Below are 21840 nucleotides of genomic sequence, written 5' to 3' on the forward strand. Positions count from 1 at the left end.
TAGAGTCCTGGCTGCAGCGCCCAGCCACAGGAAACAGCAGCAGAATGAAGGCGTGTGACTGATGGCTCCAGATCTCCAGCCATGCATCCTCCAGCAAAACAAGGAGCAGGGCCAGCCTTGCCCTTAAGGAAAATAATTTCAGCTCACAGCATCCAGCTGCAAGAATGTAGGAATTGCCCAGTGCACTGCATTAACTAGCTGCAACATTGTATCCAGCTGTAGGGCAGCCCCTGTAACCAGCCACATCCGTGGAAGCTCTCCCTTCTCACTACCCCTGGATTTCCATTTCTGCTCCCAGGTGGCTGCCCTCACAGACTCTCCCAGGCCCCCTCTGTCTGTCCCCAGATCCCTTCCTGCAGCCAGGCTGGACAAGGGGCCTGAGAGCCTTGGGGACAGGAGAGCTCTGGTTAGCCCATCCCCTGTACAGCGCAGGAGCCCCAGCGCCAGCTCCCCTCAGACCCGCTGCCATCTGCAGAGAGCCAGGAGTCCCGGAGAGCTGGGGAGAGTGTGCAGGGAAACAGAAGCAGGAGCCAGCACTGAACCAGGGACCCCTAGAACTAAAAGCACAGGCTGCCCCAGCTTATGCTAAATATTCAACCCTTTGTAACTGTACCAGCTCCACACACACCCCAGTGGGTTACACAAGCACCAGAGAGACATGGGTCTTAAGGAGCCTGAAGCTCAGTTAGGGAACAGGCAGTAGGAGTCAGCAGCTGTGATTCTCACCCTCCTTCCCCCAGGCTGCTCCACCATATCCTCATGTCAGGAAGTGAAACCCCCAGTCGATTGTTACCCCTTTTGACCCAAGTGACTAATCCAAAGTTTGGGGCCTGGCAGACATTTTGGAGGAGCTGGTGACAATTTAGACTCATCACACTTCATTCAAGGGTTCTTTACAGTCCACAAAAAAGAAATCACAGGAGACCGCACCCAGAAAGGAAACATCTAATGGTACAAAGTTCAATCAGCCCATTTCTGAGGAGAAGGAAGTGAACCTAAACTCCTCTCTTGTCTCTTTCCTGCACTAGATGCCATGGCTGCTGCAAATCCAGCAAAAACTCTCCAGGATGAACTGACCTGTTCCATCTGTCTGGAGTATTTTAAAGATCCGGTGTCTCTAGACTGTGATCACAATTTCTGCAGAGCCTGCATCACCCAGTGCTGGGAGGGATTGGCTACCAGTGTCTCCTGCCCTCAGTGCAGAGTGACTTTTTCCCAGAGGAACCTCCGGCTGAACAGGCAGCTCAGGAATATTGTGGAAGCAGCCAGAGAACTCAGGTTGCCGTCAGGAAGGGAACCAGAACCAGAGAGACTGTGTGAGAAACACAAGGAGCCTCTAAAACTGTTCTGCAAAGAGGACGAAATCCCCATCTGCCTGGTGTGTGACAGATCCAAGGAGCACAGAGATCACAGCGTCATTCCTGCAGAGGAAGCTGCCAAAGAATTCAAGGTAGGAAAATAACCTATTGTTATTTTTATAACCAGAGCCTTGGGAATTTCCAGAGCATTCGTTTCCTTTAGCCCCAGACAGCCACTTAGTGAGCTCCACTGGAGAGGAACAAGGGGTTTCAGACCTAAGTAGGTTTCCCAACAACTGGGAATCCTCCCAAGGCTCATACAGGTGGAGAAGTGTGGTCCTCCATAAACATCTTAAGGCTGACACGTTGGAGTGAGGGGGAGTGATGAACCCGCACCCCACCCCTCCTGCTCCCCATGCACAGAGTCCTGGGCACTGAATGACCTCACTTCTCTGCCCCTCTCCACGTCCACCCTTTCCCAAAGCTATAAACACCATGTCCATGCTGCTGCTCCTCTCCCTGGGGCTGAGGGAGCAGGAGGAGCTGCCCGTTTGGCACACATCCCCTTTGCCTTTTTCCTGCAGAGCTCCTCACGCAGACAGGAAGGGAGCCCCACCCTCATGAGACTGGTGGGGAGCACAGGAGTGGAGCTCCAGTCCTGCAAACCCCAGCAAGTCTGCCTGATATAATCAGAGATGGGATTGTAGGAAGCAGGGACTGGGTGGGAGCAGGCAGCAGAGCAATGGGGCACTGTAGCAGGGTCACTGCTTCCAGAGTGTCCCCTCATGGCCTGGGGTAGCCCTACCTCATTTTCCCTCTGAGGTTCCCAGAAATAATCCACAAAGGCTTTTCTGAGGCCAGTAACTCCCCTGCTCTCCCAGCAGTGACTCCCAGGTCTTCTAGTCTGGAGTTCGGCCTTATCACCCTGAAGAAGATCCCAAGGCCGCCTCTGCCCTCTCCACGGGTCTCCTCCCTCTGGATCTCAATAGGCCTCTGTTTTACCTATCCCAGGCCTGGTTGGATTACATGGCACCCCCCTCTCCCCTAGTCACTGCTCCTTCATTCTCCCCCCCTGGGGAGGAGAACTGGTTTATCACAGGTGGGGCTGAGACCAGCCACCCTGTGACCGACATCGTTCCTCTTCCACATCTCCTGCGGACACAGGGAGACAGTCCCCATCCTGCAGATTTCACTTGGGAAATTTTGGCCGTAGATTTCAGTGTGGGAACCTTGTGCCCATAAAAGTTTCCATGTTGACATCAATAGCAATAATAAGAATTCATAACCAATAGAATGTTCTGATTTCTACTGCAGTAGCATCTCCAGGCCCCAGTGAGGGATTAGAGCCCCATTGTGCCAGGCACTGTACCGACAAGTCAGGCAGAGAGCCCACAGTCACAGTCTAATGAAGACGATCTGCAGCAGGTGGATAAAGAAGAACCGGGGCTGGGAGTGGGGGACACATAAAGAGGGTGGTGTTTGCATACAGTGGCAATCAAGATAGGGCATCATGGATGGCCACCATTCCATATTTCAAAGCTGCCCATTTTCCATGGTGCAAACTTAGGTTCCTGTACTTTTCTATGGGGAATGTTTTAGGTGATGTAGTGGTAGCAGGCACGTGGGGGAGTCCATGGCTCAGTCTTCTCTCCCTCCTGTGAGCTTGGCAGGAATTTCAGAATCAGGGTCAGGGAGTTGAGACCCCCTTGGGTGCTATTTCCCAAATGGTGGCTTGTGACCCACCAGTGAGTCATGGGAAGTTGTAGATGGGTTGTGGGCTTGGTGAGGAGGGGCAGCCGTGTGGGGATGGGAGTGGTAGCTTCTGTCCTGCAGGGCTGAGTCCAGCTCTCCACAGAGGGAGCCTGAGGAAAAATTCCAGCATGAACCTACTTGTCCCATCTGTCTGGAGTATTTCAGAGAACCTGTCACACTTGAGAGTGGGAACATTTTCTGCCAAACCTGCATCACCCAGACCTGGGGGTAATCAGCTATAGCCGTCTCCTGACTGAGCAATAATTAAGAAAGGCCATTAGGAGGGAAAGATGCCTTGATAAAGGTGGCAGGCCCTGTAGGGAGATGATGTTTCCCACTGGGATTCTGAACTCCTGTGCTGCTCCACAAGGGGTTAAACTCAGATGCTGCCAGCCTGCACTAGAGGAGATCACTGTCCTAAACACCATTTGGACTCCAAGCACCTTGAGTCCTCACACAAAAAGGCTCCAGACAGCGCAGGTCCATGCCAAATACAATGGGGATCATAGGCGCCGACTCCATGGGTGCTCCAGGGCTGGAGGACCTACGGGGAAAAATTAGTGGGTGCTCTGCACCCACTGGCAGGCAAGCTCCCCGCCCCCCGCCTCCTCCTCCTCCTCCCCTGAGCATGCTGCGTCCCCGCTCCTCCACCTACCTCCCAGCACCTCCTGCCTGGCCACCACCAAACAGCTGTAGCAAGCTCCAGGAGGGATGTGGGGGAGGAGTGGGAATGTAGGGCACTCAGGAGAGGAGGCAGGGATTTGGGGAAGGAGTTGAATAGGGTGTGGAGGGGAGTTGGGGCAGGGACTTTGGGGAAGGGGTTGGAATGGCATTGGGAGGGGGCGAGCTAGGGGAGGAGTCAGGGCTGGGCCGGAGGCAGAGCAGGGTGAAGCACCCACCGGCACCATTAGAAGTCAGCACTTATGATGGGGATTAGTCTGGGTTGTAGCAAAACTAACCCCTGGGCGGTGGTGACCAGGGTCAGGCTGAAGAACCAGCCAAACTGGTTCCATTAATCCTCACACTGCTCTCCCCCAGTGCGACATTTCAAAATCTCTAGAACTCTCTGCTTCTGGGCGCTGAGCTGGGGAACAGGTACCCAGGCAGCCCTGCCTCTAAGGGTCAGGGACAGAACCAGGGCAAACCCCAACTGTTCTTGACAACAATGAAAACATCAAATGTGGTTTGCCCTAGTGCCCAAGCCAATTCTGTCCACCCAGTCCAGTCCCCAGGGGTCCAAGGCTGAAATTCAGTGGAAATTGGGCTCTTTTGAGAATCCCAGTCTATATTTCAAGCCCTGGAGGTTTCTGGGATCTGTATCACTTTGTTTGTTAAGCCTCCTCAAAAACAGAATATTTCACAGTGAAATAAAAATGCAAGGATGTGACGCCAGTGTCATGTTGGTATAAATCAATGAGGAAAAAAGGTCAAACAATTTCAAGGAGTCTGAAAATGAAACACTCCCAGTGTCCATTAATATGACTTCAATTCCTTGGTATCACAGATATCGTAAAGCTACTGGGTTCTCCACTCATCAGTAGAGTGTTTGTTTGTGTTGGAAAAGCTCCCCCTCCCACGCACACTCTCACACCTAACAATAACACCACTCAACTCAGTTTCTGTTTCTTCAGGAAAAGATTCAAGCCCACTTGAAGATGCTGAGGGAAGAGAGAGAAAAGCTGCTGGGATTGAAAGTGAGAGAAGAGAAGAGAAGCCTGGAATACCTGGTAGGGGCCCATCATTATTAACCTGCATTTGTAACGAGCCGGATGGAGGGGCGTTCTGAATCAGAGCAATGACGAGAGGCAGGGGCAATCTAGAGGCTCAATTACATTTTATCTCAATCCGTTGGGGCGGGTAAAACAGAAATCCGTTAAGTGGGGCATAATCACAAGTAAATCAAAATTAGTTGTTTTAGGAGGAACTACTACTTAGGCCTACACCATAAACCAGTGGGTTTCAACATTTTTGCATTTGATAATTTTGAATTGGGGGTGCAGAGACCCCTTTGGAAATCCATTGTCTGTATGGACCACAGATTGAAACCCACTGCCATAAACTACTGTAACTATTATTCTTATCTATTGTATATTTACTACTGTTAGCTTAATTACACTCTCTTCACAGGAAACAATTTACATTAATGAAATAACAGAATTTTGAATTAGAAAATCCAGTGCACTAAAACAAACTCCCGCTGTTACACATTCACGCCTCAGTTTCACAGTTTTCATAGTCTGTTAGCTCAGAGTTTGGGGGATGTTCTTGAGGAATCCTCTTGTGCAATCTTTGTTTACTATTTTGAGTTCCAGCTTAAATAGAGACATGTGTCCTTGGCTGTGAAGTCTTGGTTTCATGACTGAACAATTATCCCTCTGTTCATTTCTGGCTTGCAGTCCCATTGTGCTCTGACAATCTCTCCATTCCTGTCATTCACTTTTTATGCCTGTGGGTGTTGTCCAGATGTGTTGTTTTGCAGTCCTTAATATTTTCTTATTTTCACGTCCCGCTGCTTTGGATCTCCATCTCCAAGGCCATTGATAACGCACTATCCAGGCCATGTCAGACATGGAAACATCCCTTTATGAGATTCTGGGGCCAAATGGAAAGGTCTGAGATAATTCTCTCAGGATATTGTTCAGAGTCAGATGACTTAGAATTTAGAAAAAAAATCTTCCTCCAACACACTCCAACATACCCCAGGCTCCACCCATGTCCCTGACCAGCCCTTTCCCTATTTTCCTTCACAGAAACAAACACAAACCGAGAGGCAGAAGATCGTCTCTGAATTTCAGCAACTCCGGCAGTTCCTGGAGGAACAAGAGCGACTCCTGCTGGCCCAGCTGGAGAAGCTGGACAAGGAGATTGTGAAGACACAGAATGAAAGTGTCAGTGAAGTATCTGAGGAAATTTCCTGTCTTGGTAACCTGATCAGTGAGATGGAGGGGAAATGTCAGAAGCCAGTGACTGAATTGTTGCAGGTGAGACTGAGTTAGAAATACTCCAGATCCCAACACAGGGACAAGACTGCTCCTAAAACATGGGCACAGGAGTCCAGCAGTAAGAGATCACCATGTAACTCAATGTGTATTGCAGAGATGTGAATGAGTATTATTTCTGAAAAGTTACAGACACTGTGATGTAAAAGGTGGAAAAGCCTTATTAGCTCAGCAAATGCATAGTCCTGGGGCCAGTACACAGCCTCTTTTCCCCATAGTTGCTATATCTCTTCTTCTGGAATTCGAAGTGTGTCAGGTGGGACAGAAATTCCCTCTCTATTTCTCTCCTCTAGGATGTCAGAAGCACTTGGAGCAGGTATGTGGCTCTCGCTCTCTCCCTCACACTTCACAATGCTGGGAAAGAGCTTGGAGATGATGTTACCACGCTCTCTACCCAGGACTCTACAGAAAAATGTGTGGGAAGGTCATATTTTGGATACAAATCTCTCTGATCAACTTCATCCTGGGGTTCTAACCCTTTTATAGAAGACTCTGGAATTTTCCATTCTGTGGGAAGGACTGACCTCAAGTATTTCCTAGAGATGTCAGATCCCTGGAGGACTGGCTGCCCGAGGATTGTGAGGATGGAATATGGGCCTGTCACTGCTGGGGCACTGGTCACTATTCAGCCCAGGGCAGCAGTTCCCACCTGAGGACTGTTTGGAGACCTGTGTGGAATGAGCTGGGGAGGGGGGAATTAGTGTCTCAGTCTCGTTCCTAGTGGACAGATTTCTACACTTCATCTGGGAACCTCCTGTTCCTCAGAGCATGGCGGCAAAGGAGTGAATTGTCCATAGAGACTCAATTCCCCTTTTGTCCCCAGAGCTGGTCTCTCCAGGCCAGAGCTGAAGAAGAATAATGGGACTTTTTGTGGGGGACGGAAAGGGTTCACTGCCACGGCCTTGCTCTCAGGCTGGGAGAAGTAGAGGAATTCTAATTCTAGACCCATTAGAATAGTGAGTCACTAGCCAGAATTTATAATGAGTCAATTAATGAAATATAATCATGTGGAATTGTTTCTCTCTAGGTCTGCGAAGGGGAAGTTCCAGCAGCCAGAGGAGATTTCTCCTAAATTAGAATTAAGACTCAGTGATTTCTCCCAGAAAACTGTTGCTCTAATGGAGACTCTCAGGAAGTTCAAAGGTACTGAGAAGGGACCTAGGAGGGGAAATTGGGATGAGCTGCTGAGACTGTGGGAATAGAATGGGTCTGGCCAATTGGTTGATAATTAGATGATGGATCTATTTAATTGTTGGGTGAGAATGCCACGTACTTGGGGTCCAAGACACTCCAGTTGATTAATTCAAACCTTTATTTGTACCACAAGCATGCCTTGCCATTGCAATTATTATTCAAGTAAGAAATTACAGACATACCTTATAGATGTACTGGCCAGTTACCTTCTTCTGGGGCATAGATGCATCACAGGGAATTTCCTGTGAGGTTCAGGTTCCTCTTTACAGATCCAAATTATATATTAGATTTTTCAATCATCTTTGACTGTTACAAATATTAAGTATCTTATATAACTCGCACAATAAACATTCATTAACTTTTTAATTGGCAGGGCTTTTGCTATACAAGCTATTTTCATATTATTGGTCTCTTCTGATTGGTTTATTGCTATGGATTAAGTCTAGGTCACTTTGACCTTGTTCTCTGCATAGGGGTTTTGGACTTTGCTAACTGCTCCTGGGCTGTACATTTTGGGTGTCTGATGTCTTTAAGGTTTCAGAGGGGTAGCTGTGTTATTCCCAAGTCTTTGCAGGCTCTGGGTCTAGATTATGGCAAAGGGCAGAAAGTGAATGAGAGAAACCAACTGGAGTCTGAAGGGTGGGAGTGAATGAGGAGGGGAAAAACAATTCTTCACTTACAGAGCGTCTGTCCTTGGTCCGGCTGCAAGGATGCTGGCTCCATTGCTAGGAAATGCCTGATTGAGAGGGGAAATAGGTTTCAGACCCTTTTATATTAAATATCTGAGTGCTTCTCGGTGTGTTTCTCTGTCATAATTAAAACACAGTTCTAGGAGTTAAGAGTGGGGATGCTGTTATGAATATGAAAGCCTGAACTCTCGTCTCCTTTCTCCTTCCCCCCTCCAGACACTCTGCCATCTGCACTAGAGACAAAAAGAGGAGAATCCCTAGGAACTTTCAGACAGGGTGAGATTGCAGCTGGAGATTGTCTTTAAATTATCAGAAAATGTCTTCATGAGATTGTAGATAAAGTTACCAACCAAACCAATACGGACCATGACACACAGAGCCCTAAAAACAGCACACTGAACAGTGAGGAGCTCCCACGCTGAAGTCACACAAACACGCCTGACACCAACCTTAGTGCTGAGTTCATGCCCAGGCTGCTGAACAGAAACACTCTCCCTGAGCAGCCTGTGCGCAGAGCTCTCTGCCTGGAGGGCTGACATATCCCTCTGCTTTACCCCAGTACAGGCAGGACCGGCTCCAGACCCCAGCGCGCCAAGCGCACGCCTGGGGTGGCGTCCTGTGGGAGGGAGGCAGGTGGCTCTGGTGGACCTCCCGCAGGCGTGCCTGCAGACGGTCCGCTGGTCCCGCGGCTCCGGTGGAGCATCCGCAGGCACGTCTGCAGGAGGTCCACCGGAGCCGCGGGACCTGCGACCACCAGAGGCCCCCTGCGCCGTGCCGCCGTTCTTGGGGTGGCACAAATCCTAGAGCTGCCCCTGAGTGCAGGGGTCTCCCCATCACTCTTCTCCAACATCTTGCCTTTCCTCTGGGCAGGGCTGGGCTCCCCCATTGGAGTTCTTACTGCTTCCTGGAGTGGGGAGATGCTCTCCCTGTGAGGCTGTCAGCTCCTCCCTTCTCTGTAGGTTGGGGATGGGGCTACCCCACCAAATGACATTTCTGTCTGTCTTTTCTTAACTGGCTCTTCCTACTCTGGCCTGGGAGTGGAGGCTGCATTTAGGGGAGGGAGCTTCTCTCTGGGGTTCAAAGCTGGTATCTGCCTCCTCTGCTCTCTCCTCACTAACAGGGGCAGCTTTAGACATTCCGCAGCCCCAAGCACGGTGGCATGCCACGGGGGGGGGCGCTCTGCCAGTCATGGGGAGGGCGGCAGGCAGGCTGCCTTCGGTGGACCTCCCGCAGGCATGCCTGCGGAGGGTCTGCTGGTCCCACGGCTCCACTGAAGCCGCGGGAACAGCGGACCCTCCGCAGGCATGCCGCCAAGGCAGCCTGCCTGCCGCCTCCGGCGACTGGCAGAGCGCCCCCCATGGCATGCCGCCCCAAGCACGTGCATGGCGTGCTGGGGCCTGGAGCCGCCCCTGCTCACTAAAACCTGCCTTGATGTGTCTCTGATGCTGGGAATGGAGCAGCCCCAGCAGAGGAAGCAGGGACTGAAGCCTCAGCAAGCAAATTAAAAATGAATGAAGTGGGTCCCATTACACCGACTGAAGAACTGCAGTGACATCCCTGCTCAGTCTCAGGTGCCCAGGACAGAGGCAGCTCCTGGGATCCAGGACTGACCCAGCCAGGACAGGGCTGCTGGGAAGTGAGAAAATGGTCCCAGCCTCCCAGGGCTGAGCTCTGCCCCTAACTCTCTGATTCTTTCTCCCCAGCGCATGTGACTCTGGATCCAGACACGGCTCATCCCCAACTTGTCCTGTCTGAGGATCGGAAAAGTGTGAGACGGAGGGACACACGGCAGAATCTACCCAACAACCCTGAGAGATTTGACTGTTGGGCCTGTGTGCTGGGCTGTGAGGGATTCAGCTCGGGGAGACATTGCTGGGAGGTGGAGGTGGTGGATGGGGGAGGCTGGGCTGTGGGGGTGACCAGAGAGTCTGTGGGGAGGAAGGGACGGATCAGCCATAGCCCTGAGGTGGGGATCTGGGCTGTGGAGCTATGGGAGGGTCAGCTCCGGGCTCTCACCTCCCTGTGACCCCCTGCCCTGAGCCAAGTCCCCAGCAGGATCCAGATTTGTCTGGACTGTGACTGGGGACAGGTGACATTTATTGATGTTGATGACGAGGCCCCGATCTTCACTTTCCCGCCGGGCTCCGTCCCTGAGGAGAGAATCCACCCCTGGCTCTGGGTGTGGCTGGGATCCCAGCTCACACTGTGTCCCTGAGCGGGACTGGGCAGGAATATCTCATTGGGGAACCAGACATTAACCTTTCTAACCTCACACAACCCAGTCTCTATGACCTTGGAGGACTCCTGTTTACCCAGCTCCTGGCTCCTCATCTCTATGACCTGTGGAAGCCCCTCCTCTTTCTTGCAGTCTCAAAGATGGGAGGGGGAAGAACCCCTGGGGCTGCAGAGGGGCCCTGAAGGGCTGATGTGAGGGCTGGGCAGGACTAACAGCCAGGCTGGGACAGGTGCAGGTGGGGGTGCAGGGACACAGTGCGAATCAATCAGGGTTTGGGGGGTTGGGGAGAAGCAGCAGCAGGGAGCGGTTTGTACAGATCTGTGGGATTAAATGGGGCAGGTTCAGTGCCCCAAAATGATGTGATGCCTTTTATGAGACATAAAAATAAACATGATAATAAATGTTGAGTTCTTTCGATTTGTCTTCTGGCTTCTCAGCCTTTTCAGCTGCACACAGATCACATTTTAAGTTTTCCTTTGCAACCAAAAGAACCAGAAACTTGCTTTGTTTAGGAAATGGAAGCCAAGAGTCTCACTTCATCACATGCTTCCAGGAGCTGGGGTTTTAACAAACACACCAAATATCAGGCAAAACCATGCTCTGAAGTGTCCCTAGCCTCTGTTGGCCAGAGGCTGTTTATGGGCGACAGGGGACGGATCACGTGATGATTACCTGTTCTGTTCATTCCCTCTGGGGCACCTGGCTTTGGTTACTGTCAGAAGACAGGACACTGGGCTAGATGGAACATTGGTCTGACCCAGTATGGCCATTCTTGTGTTCACGAGACTCATTATTAAATCATGAAATGCTGGCAACACTGATTTACACAGAGCCAGAGCAGCCTTAGTGTATGTTAGAAACAGGCCTTTGGAAAAACTGATTCCGACTTAACCATATTTTTGGCCTGTGAATTGAATATCCCTGGACTTGGAAGGATTAGATTTTATCAGTAGATGTCTCTAAAGGCTGATTTCACTGGACGCACACAAACTGATAAAAAATATTTCCATTGATAATAAGTGAAATTTACAAATAGGCACAGTAAGAAAAATGCTGCTTGAGAACTTACTAGAGTTTGAGATAAGGAGATTGACCAAGTATATTTTGAGAGGTGATGTTGACAATTTGTGTTTTAACAGTTATAAAGTTTTAATGTTTTGAATCTCCACATTCACTGTCACTAAATAATTATTGTCTGATTAAAATATTGTCTGACCCTCCCCCCACAATTTCCCACAACTGTGAACATTTAAATTGATCAAAATGGGCAACTGTGAGTTTAACTAGATAAACTACTTATCGAGATTAATCTTATATTAAATCAAATTAATTCTGCCAAGCCTAAATATCACTCCTTAGACACACAGTTCTGTCAGCTCATCAGGAGAGGCCGATGGTGATGTCCATGTGAAGCCCAACTGACCCTTCAAAACAGTCCAGGGGGCTGATTGCAGGATCAGAGCCTTATTGCTACATTTTGCACAAAAGCTTATGCCCAAATAAATTTGTTAGCCTCTAAGGTGCCACAAGAACTCCTTCTTTATTTTTGCTGATACAACACGGCTGCTACTCTGAAACCTGTCACCGGGTTGGAATGTTACCAGCCAGCTGGGTGAAGCTCAGCAAACAGCCTGAGTCAGTTCCAGGAAGGGAAACACCCAGTTGCTGCTGCAGGCGGGGCCAGCATATTTCTGAGCTCAGGAAAGTGAAACTAACCCTGTGACACTGTCCAGAGGGAGCCATGGCCACAGAGAATGCCGTGGAAAGTCTCCAGGAGGAAGCTACGTGCCCCGTCTGTCTGGAGTATTTTAAGGACCCTGTGATAGTAGAGTGTGGGCACAATTTCTGCCGAGCCTGCATCGCCCAGTGCTGGGCGGGATCCGATACAGACATCTCCTGCCCTCAGTGCAGAGAAACTGTGCAACAAGGAAACCTCAGGCCAAACAGGCAGCTGGCAAACATGGTAGAAATGGTCAAACAGCTGAGTTTACAGGCAGCAAAAGAAGCAGGAGGAGAGAGGGTGTGTGGGGAACACCAGGAGACTCTGAAACTGTTCTGTGAAGAGGATCAAACTTCCATCTGTCTGGTTTGCCATCTGTCCCGGGCTCACAGAGCGCACACGGCGGTTCCCATAGAGGAGGCTGCCCAGGAGTACAAGGTAGGGAACTGCTGTCAAGTTTAATGGGCAATAACTTTGTATTTTAATTGCAGGTTAATTTTGCTGAAAGTTGCATGTCACAGGTGTGACGCATCATTCAGCTCTGTAAAGCCTTCATGGGAGATGCCATAACAAAAGTAATAATCTGGCAGTGTGGCAAATAAGGGAAAACTTAAATCTTTAAAGATAACTGAAGCGGGAAACTTTTCTCTGAGGTCCTGAACCCTTTTCAAACCCAGCTTCCACTTGTGAAATGAGGGAACTTTTTATACAATGGAAGGTGCTAAGAATCAGTGAGGTTTACATCAGAAGAGCTGCAGGTGGGTCTGTGTGACAGTGCTGCCTTCAGACTGGAGAAGGGGAAGCTGCAAACGGTTTTGCTCTTACTGATTTATATCTTAGAACATATTATTAGTACCTATATTTGCCTCACGGTAGCCCTTACAGACCCCAGATGAGATCTGGGCTCTGCACAAAACACAGCGAGGGACAATCCCTGCGCTGAGCAGTTTACAGTCAAGATGGTCAAGACAAACAAAGGATGGGAAGGGAAACTGAGGCACAAAGCAGGGCAGTGAGTTACCCAGGGTCATGCAGCATGTCAGTGGCTGAGCTCAGCAGAGAAACCAGCTTTCGCTTGTCCCAGTCCAGGGCCCTAACCACTGGGCCACGCTGCCAACTCAGCAACAACTCTCCCATGAAGAAGTTTGTCCATTAGGAGGGAGAGGAGGTTTCTCACTGGGATCCTGAACTCCTGTGCTGCTCCATGCGGGGTTACATGGGCAAGGACCAGCCACAGTGGCTTCATCAACCCCAAATGAAGCCTTTTGAAATATCCAAGAATGCACTGCTTCCGGGATCTTTACTAGGAAATGGGACAGTGGGGGACCTACCCAGAGCGCATTGCCACTGAAAGGGGTTAGGACAGCACTGGGGCAAACCCCAACTGTTCTTTATACCACCCTGCATGTCTAATTCAGGTGGCCACAGATCCATCCCCAAAATACAGGACTTCCCCACACCTGCCTACTTGGGCATGCCCCCGTCTTTCTCAGCGTGCCCCCACCTGCATCATTTTGCATAGAGGTGCCCCCTCCTCCCGCCAATGGTGTCCTTCTGCATCCTCAGGTTTTCCCATGGGGCATCATCATTCTAGGGGCACCTAAAAATTCAAGATTTCCTGCTCCTGGGTCCTGGCAGAGGGGGGGCAAGCTAAGGGGGAGACAGCACCATGCAACCCTATTGGAGTGCTCCTCGCTCTGCCCAGTGGTGGGCACAGTCACCTTCCAGCAGGGCTGGTGAGTGCGCCCAGGGGGCAGGGTGTGGGAGAGGGGGTCTTTGGGAGGGTTTGTGGAGGGGCTCTGGGCAGTGAGAGGGTCTGTGGGAGGAAGGGCGCTGGATGGCAGGGCACCTAAACATTAAATGTGGCGGTGCCCCCGATGCCCATGGCAAATAGGAGCTCCAAGCCACTGTGAACAGAGAGGGAACCCAACAGCTCCTGGCTGTTTTCAGGTGGCAGAGTGACCTCACAGCACTAGTCTGCCACCGGGCTGTGGGGGCCCCTGCAGCTCTAAGTCCCTGCGGGTGATGTGGGGGAGGAGCTTGGAGCTGGAGCTCCCACAGCTGCCCAGCCACCAGGGTCAGTGGGGGGACACCGCATCATGGCGCACAAGATGCAAATCCGGCATGGTCTCCTCCTCCTCCCTCATTTATCCTGAACAAGGCCATGTCCAGTGCTGAGTCCCAACCGGACAGGGATAGTGCTCCCCAAAACTGGGACTGCGCAGCTTCCAGCCAGACAAATGGCCTCCCGACGTCCTGTGGCGTTTGCCTTGGTACTTAGCCCAGTTCGGTCCAGCCAGTGCAGTCCCAGGGACTTCAGGGATGAAATTCCAGCCTGTATTTAAACCCTGGTGGCTTCTGGGATTTGTATCACTTTCTTCGATAAACCTTTTCAAACACAGGTTTATTGATTCGCCCCCATGTGACTTCAGTGTCCTGTTATGCTCTGTACCATTAATGAATTCACAAATACCAGCAAATCTTGGTTATAATTGAGATCTCTGTCTAATTACTAAAAAGACTGAACTGGAATTGATAACAAGTCTGAATATGACATGTTCCCAGTCTCTATTAATGAGGTTTCATCTCCTTGGTGGTTCTGATGTCACAAAGCGATTAGAACCACAGTCATTGTGGGTTTTGGGTGGAAAAACACCCACTTCCAAGCACCTCTCAATTATCCAGATGAAACTTCCCAAATCATTTTTGTTTCTTCAGGAAAGAATCCAGGCCCATTTGAAGACTCTGAGGGAAGAGAGAGAAAAGGTGCTGGGATTGAAAGCGACTGAAGAGGCAAAAAGCCAGGAGTATCTGGTAGGTGCCTATTGTTGTTAACCTGCAGGGACTGGCAGTGGGAGGTCTGTTTGGAGGAAGATTCCTCTGTAGCCTCGGTGAATGTGATCTTGTATGTGTCTCCATGATCAGGGATTGCTGGGTTAGATCTATGTGTAGACAAGCTCTAAACTTACATTTCAGTTAATGAATTAATTTCTAGCCCTTGTCGCTGTCACAAAAATCCTCTCCAAGTAAACTGAATGTCACCCATGAAGTGCTGTCCACTGTGTCTGGCCATTTCCTGCATTGATAACATGTTTATTTCTTTTTCCTCCCCTGGCATCTTTGTCAGTGTAGTGCTGAATCCTGCCTCCTGCTGCTGCTCGGGCTCTGAGTTCCCAAGACTGTGAATAACATAGTATGCTAACCATGACAGAGATGGAAACATCCCTTTCAGAGATATTGGGACTAATGGGGAAGGTGTGAGAGAATCCTCTCCCTAGTACACACAGGGTAGAGTCAAACATCAGAAATCTTTGGATTTTCAAGCTCAGCTCTCCATGAAAAGTCCCCAGGCTCCATCCATGTCTCTGACCAGCCCTTGCCCTATTTTCATATAGAAACAAACACAAACCGAGAGGCAGAAGATTGTGTCTGAATTTCAGCAACTGCGGCAATTCCTGGAGGAACAAGAGCGACTCCTGCTGGCCCAGCTGGAGAAGCTGGATGAGGAGATTGTGAGGATCCAGAATGAAAATGTCAGTAAACTCTCTGAGCAAATTTCCCATCTCAGTGAGCTGATCCGTGAGATGGAGGGGAAGTGTCAGAAGCCAGCAAGTGAATTTCTGCAGGTGAGACTGAATGGGATAGCTCAGTGGTTTGAGCATTGGCCTACTAAACCCAGGGTTGTGAGTTCAATTCTTGAGGGGGCCACTTAGTGATCTAGGGCAAAATCAGTATTTGGTCCTGCTAGTGAAGGCAGGGGGCTGGACTTGATGACCTTGGGGGTCCCTTAGAGCTCTATGAGATAGGAATCTCTCTCTCTCTCTCTCTCTATATATATATATATAAGAAACAGAGGTGGGTGCTCCAGGGCGGCCAGCTTCCTCTGCTCAGTGCTGGCTACCCTGCTGATCAACTCCTCCCCCTTCCTGCTGTGATCAGCTGTTCCATTGTGTGAAGGAGAGGCTGTGGGGGAGGAGCGTGGAGGGATTGCTCAGGGGTGGGGGTGGAGTAGGAGTAGGAGTGGGAAGAGTTGGGCTGGGGGGTGGCATTGGGGGAAGGTTTGGAGTGGGGGTGGGGCATGGGTTGAACACCCCCAGGGACAATTAGAAACTGGCACCTGTCATTAGAAACATGCCAGACCCCCACAGAGGGAAGGGAGGGCCCCTGAATCCTAAGCACTGGAGTCCAGCAGTCGGAGACCATGGTGAAACTTGGTGTGTGTATTGCTGATGTGAATAACTATTATTCTTTGCAAAGTCACAGACATAGAGATATTAGAGATGGAAAAGCCCCATCAGCTCAGGGAATCCATGACCCTAGGCCAGGGAAGGGCCTCCCTTCCCCATATTTGCAAAATCCCTTCCCTGGAATCACATGTGTGTGTTAGAGGGGGAATGAAATTCTTTTGTCTCTCTCTCTTCTAGGATATTAGAAGTGCCTTCAGCAGGTACATGGCTCTCTCACTCTCCTTCACACTTCACAACACTGGGAAAGAGCTTGGTGGTGATGTTAGTACTGCATCTCCTCAGGGCTCTACAGCAAAATAGGATAAAAATCTCTCTGATCGACTTCATCCTGAGCTTCTCACCCTTGTAGAGAAAATACTGGAATTCTCCAGTCAGTGGGAAGGACTGACCTCAAGTATTTCCCAGAGATGTCACCTTCCTGGGGGACTGGCCTCTTGAGGATAGTGGAGATGGAATATGGGCCTGTCACTGCTGGGGCCCTGGTTACCATTCAGCCCAGGCCAGCAGTGGTCAAGAGTCTTTCCCGCCTGAGGACTGTTTGGAGACCTGTGTGGAATGAGCTGGGGAGGGGGGAGTTGGTGTCTCAGTCTAGTTCCTAGAGGACAGATTTCTACAGCACTTCACCTGGGAACCTCCTGTCCCTCAGAGCATGGAGGCCAAGGAGTGAATTGTCCATAGAGACTCAATTCCCCTTTTATCCCCAGAGCTGGTCTCTCCAGACCAGAGTTGAAGAATATTCATGAGTCCTTGAAGGGAAGGTTGTACGGCCCTGGGCTGTGTTGCACCTGCTCTGAGGCTGGGAGAAGTCAAGGAATTCTAACTTCAGGCCCATTAGAGCAGCGACTCACTAGCCAGAACTTATAATGAGTCACACAGTAAAATATAATCACGTGAAATTGTTTCCCTCCAGGTGTGAGAAGGGGAAGTTCCAGCAGCCAGAGGAGATTTCTCCTGAACTGGAAGAGCGAGTCAGTGATTTCTCCCAGAAAACGATTGTGCTAATGCAGATTCTGGGGAAGTTCAAAGGTATCTAGAAGGGATCTGGGAATGGAAATTGGGATGAGCCTCTGAGAGTGAGGGAGGAGAGTGTCTCTGGCCAATTGGTTCACAATTAAGTGATGCTTCTATTTAATTGTTGGGTGAGAATGTCACGCACTTGGGGTCCAAGTCACTCAGGTTGATTAATTCAAACCTTTATTTCTACCAAAAATATGTCTTGCCATGACAATTACTGTTAAAAAAAGAAATGACTCAGACTCATGGACTTTAAGGCCAAAATGGACCATCATGATCATCCATTCTGACCTCCTGCACATTGCAGGCCACAGAACCTCCCCCACCCCCTACAATAGACCCCTAACCTCTGGCTGAGTTACTGGAGTCCTCAAATCATGATTTAAAGATTTCAGGTTACAGAGAATCCACCACTGACCGAGTTTAAATCTGCAAGTGACCCATGCCCCACACCGCAAAGGAAGGCAGAAATCCTCCAGGCTCTCTGCCAATCTGATTTTGGAGAAAATTCCTTCCCGATTCCAGTTGAATACCGAGCATTTTGGCAAGACCCAACAGCCAGACACATGGCAAAGAACTCTCTATAACTCAGAGCCCTCCCTGTCTACTAGCCCATCACCAGCCTTGGGGCACATTTCAAAAAAGGTGGATCCAGCCCATCACTGTGCTCAGGTCCCGTTTGCAGCTAGTTTCTGCCAAATGGGCTATAGGGAAGCCCTTCCCCCACAATCAGGGATCCCTCCAGCACAGGGGCCTCTGGTGCCTCCTTCCCAGCAGCTGCAGGCACAAAGCATGTTCCTGAGAGGGCTGGGAATGGGGTGAGGGTGGTGAGGGCGGGTGGAAGAGGGAGGGGGGTGGATGAGGGATAGAGGGAGGTGGGCAGTGTAAAGCTGGGCCTCTGACACTCTGCACAGTGGCCAAGACACATTGAGGCCATTGTCACAGGGATGTAGCTCTGGCTGGCTTCAGAACTTCCTCCACCTGTGCCAAGGTCTGCACCGGCCCCTGCAGCCACTGAACAGCAGAGTCACAAATGGCCCCTCCCCTCTCTCCTTTTGCCGGTACAGGGGTAAATCTATCCCATTAACTCAACCTTCCACCACCTCAATTTCCACATTTATAAAATGATTTTACTTTTATTTCTGTTTCTGCCTGTGGAGGACGAGGCCCCATCGTGCTGCTCTCTGTGGAGACACTGAGTAAACAGACCCAATGACTCACAATTAGAGCCAGGATTTCGCAAACTGTCAACATCCCATTAGTGTCAAAGGGACCCAAGTGGGTAAAGTTACTTTTATGCCAAAGTCTTTGCAGGCTCTGGGTCTAGGTTATGACAAAAGGCAGTAAGTGAATGAGACAAACCAGCTGGAGTCTGAAGGGAGGGAGGGGATGAGGAGGGAAAAAGTAAATCTCACTTACAGATTGTCTGTCCTGGGATGGTCGTGAGGCTGCAGGGACGTTGGTTCCATTGCTGGGAGATGCCTGAATGAGAGAGGAAAGAAACGGTTTCAGACCTTTTTATATTAAATATCTGAGTGTTTCTTGGTGTGTTTCACTGTCATAATTAAGACAATTCTATGAATTGTGAGTGGGGACACTGTTATAAATATGAAAGGCTGAAATCTCATCTCCTTTCTCCTTCCCCCCTCCAGACACTCTGCCATCTGCACTAGAGATGAAAAGAGGAGGATCCCTAGGAACATTCAGACAGGGTGAGATTGCAGCTGGAGATTGTCTTTCAATGATCAGAAAACATCTTCATGAGATTGTAGCTAAAGTAACCAACCAAACCAATACCAACCAGGACATACACAACCCTAAAAACAAGACACTGAACAGCGAGGAGAAGTCACACAAACACTCCTGACACCAACCTTAGTGCTGAGTTCATCCCCACACTGCTGAACAGAAAATCTCTCCTGAGCAGCCTGTGAACAGAGCTCTCTGCCCTGAGGGCTGACACATCCCTCTGCTTTACCCCAGTGCCGGGGGTCTCCCCCTCACTCTCCTCCAACATCCTGCCTTTCCTCTGGGCAGGGCTGGGCTCCCCCATTGGAGCTGGTCCCTGCTTCCTGGATTGGAGAGATGTTCTCCCTGTGATGCTGCCAGCTCCTCTCTTCTTTCTAGACTGGGGATGGGGCTACTCCACCTAATGCCACTTCCTACTCTCTGATGTTAAGCAGCTCTTCCCCAATGCTGCACCTTCCTCTCTGTTCCCTGGCCCGGGAATGGAGGCAGGGCCATTCCTACCCATACACAAAGTATGCAGCTGCATAGGCACTAGGAAATTTGGGGCACAAAATTTCCTGGTGCCCTAGGCAGCTGAGTTCTGCTCCAGCCTCTGCTCTGCCCCTGTCCTGCCTCTTTCCCATGGCCCCCACCCCTGCTCTGCCCCCACCCCGCTCCTTCCCTCTCTTGCTCCGTCCCAGCCTTGCCCCCACTCCCCTGAGGACTACTGCATGTCGGGCCTGCATTCACGCACCACCGGTGAGTGCTGGGAGGCACTTCTCCTCTGCCCCAAAAGCCAGCCTGCACCCTGCAGAGGCCTGGGGGTCCACCACCCACAGTGGGGATGTGTGTAGGGGGCTGGGTAGGGCTCTAGAATGGCTAGAGTTGGCCCTGAATGGAGGCTACCCCACCCAATGCCATTTCCTACTCTCTTTTCTTAACTGGCTCTTCCTACTGTGGCTGGGGAGTGGAGGCTGCATTTAGGGAAGGGAGCTTCCCTCTGGAGATCAAAGCTGGTACCTGCCTCCTCTGCTCCCTCCTCACTAAAACCTTCCTTGCTGGGTCTCTGGTGCTGGGAATGGAGCAGCCCCAGCAGAGGGAGCAGAGAGCTGAAGCCTCAGCAAGCAAATGAAAAACTAGTGAAGTGGGTCCCATTATAAAGACTGAGGAGCTGCAGTGACATCTCTGCTCAGTCTCAGGTGCCCAGGACAGAGGCAGCTCCCTGGGATCCAGACCTGTCCCAGCCAGGACGGGGCTGCTGGGGAGTGTGAGAAATGGTCCCAGCCTCCCAGGTCCGGCTCTGGCTATTTTGCCACCCCAAGCAAAAAAAAAAACCTGCATGGGGGCCGGAGTGGCGAAGGGGAGGGGGAGAACAAACCTGCCAGCCAGCAGTGGGGTATCCTCCTCCATGCCGCTGCCCCCTACAGGGCGGCAGGAGCAGCAAACCAAAAACAAAAAAAACCTGCACGGGTGGCGGAAGCGGCAAAGAGCAAAAAAGGAAAGGATAGGACAGAATGCCACCCCCTTGGAATCTGCTGCCCCAAGCACTAGCTTGCTCGGCTGGTGCCTGGAGCCAGACCTGCAGCCTCCCCCAGGGCTGAGCTCTGCCCCTAATGCTCTGATTCTCTCTCTCTCCCCAGCGACTGTGACTCTGGATCCAGACACGGCTCATCCCCAACTCGTCCTGTCTGAGGATCAGAACAGTGTGAGATGGGGAGACACACGGCAGCAACTGCCCAACAACCCCGAGAGATTTGACTATTTGCCCTGTGTGCTGGGCTGTGAGGGATTCACCTCAGGGAGACATTGCTGGGAGGTGGAGGGGGAGGTGGGGGGTGGGGGATTCTGGGCCATGGGGGTGGCCAGAGGGTCTGTGGGCAGGAAGGGACAGATCAGCCTTCGCCCTGAGGGGGGGATCTGGGCTGTGGCATACTGGGAAGGTCAGTTCCAGGCTCTCACCTCCCCTGTGACCCCCCTGCCCCTGAGCCGGGCCCCCAGCAGGATCCGGGTTTGTCTGGACTGTGACCAGGGGCAGGTGACATTTATCGATGCTGGTGATGAGGCCCCGATCTTCACTTTCCCGCCGGGCTCCATCCCTGGGGAGAGAATCCGACCCTGGCTCGGGGTGGGGGAATCCCGGCTCAGACTGTGTCCCTGAGATGGGCTGAAATATCCCACTAGAGAACCAGAAATCAGCCTCTCTAGCCTCAGTCTCTATGACCTTGGAGGACTCCTGTTTACCCAGCCCCTGGCACCTCATCTCTATGCCCTGTGGAGACCCTTCCCCTTCCCTGCAGCCCTAGGGATGGAAGGGGCAGGGATGAAGAACCCCTGAGGCTGCATAAGGATCAGAGGGGCCCTGTGGGGGCATATGCGGGGGCTGGGCAGGGGCAGAACTAACAGCCGGGCTGGGGACAGGCGGAGGTGGGGTGCAGCGACACAGCATGAATCAATCAGGGTTTGGGGGTTGGGGAGAAGCAGCAGTGGGAGCAGTTTGTACAGATCTGTGGGATTAGATCTCACTGGTGTTTCCCAGCCAGAGCTCCTGCCACAGGGTTCCAAGTCTCCTTCCCTGTAACTACAGGAGAGCTGGTAACCCTGTAACTGTCACAAAAAGGTGGGGGGATGGATAGATGGGTGCAGATTGACCAAAAACATTATATAACCTTAAAAAAATCATCATTGTGTCATTCTCTTGATTTTCTTTTAAATTCCTGAGGTTGGGAGCACTGGGCGAGGCAGGCACAGGGCGGGTTTAAAAAGAGGGTTTTAGACGCAAGAAGAAAAATGTGAATGAAAATAAAACAAAATAAAGGGAGAGTCGATCAGAAATGATGGAAAACAGAAATGAAAAGAGGGACAGGAAAATATCCCTGGCAGGGAACCAGCTGGAGGCAGCAAGAGGAAGGGATAAAATTAGGGAAAGAAGGAGTGCAGCCATGGGGAAGATCAGTGACCGGGTG

The 21840-nt window shown here is 50.9% G+C and overlaps 1 protein-coding gene and 1 pseudogene across 1 annotated transcript; both read left to right on the forward strand.

Annotated features, from left to right (window-relative positions):
- Positions 1-552: 552 nt before the first annotated feature.
- On the forward strand, positions 553-10538 carry LOC120393172 (annotated as a pseudogene).
- A 1368-nt stretch (positions 10539-11906) lies between these two features.
- Positions 11907-21229, forward strand: LOC120393171 (zinc finger protein RFP-like). Its single transcript, XM_039517743.1, has 7 exons — positions 11907-12326; positions 14607-14702; positions 15284-15514; positions 16313-16335; positions 17046-17161; positions 18802-18861; positions 20518-21229. The coding sequence occupies exons 1-7, from the start codon at positions 11910-11912 to the stop codon at positions 21033-21035; spliced, it is 1461 nt and encodes a 486-aa protein (XP_039373677.1). The 5' UTR covers positions 11907-11909; the 3' UTR covers positions 21036-21229.
- Positions 21230-21840: the final 611 nt, after the last annotated feature.

The sequence above is a fragment of the Mauremys reevesii genome, unplaced genomic scaffold, assembly GCF_016161935.1.
Source record: "Mauremys reevesii isolate NIE-2019 unplaced genomic scaffold, ASM1616193v1 Contig159, whole genome shotgun sequence".
Taxonomy (NCBI): Eukaryota; Metazoa; Chordata; order Testudines; family Geoemydidae; genus Mauremys; species Mauremys reevesii.

Coding starts and splice junctions, on each gene's coding strand:
- LOC120393171 (XM_039517743.1), top strand. CDS start 11,910: ATGGCCACAGAGAATGCCGTGGAAAGTCTCCAGGAGGAAGCTACGTGC. Junction 12,327..14,606: donor AGGCTGCCCAGGAGTACAAG/GTAGGGAACTGC, acceptor TTGTTTCTTCAG/GAAAGAATCCAGGCCCATTT. Junction 16,336..17,045: donor ATTAGAAGTGCCTTCAGCAG/GTACATGGCTCT, acceptor GTTTCCCTCCAG/GTGTGAGAAGGGGAAGTTCC.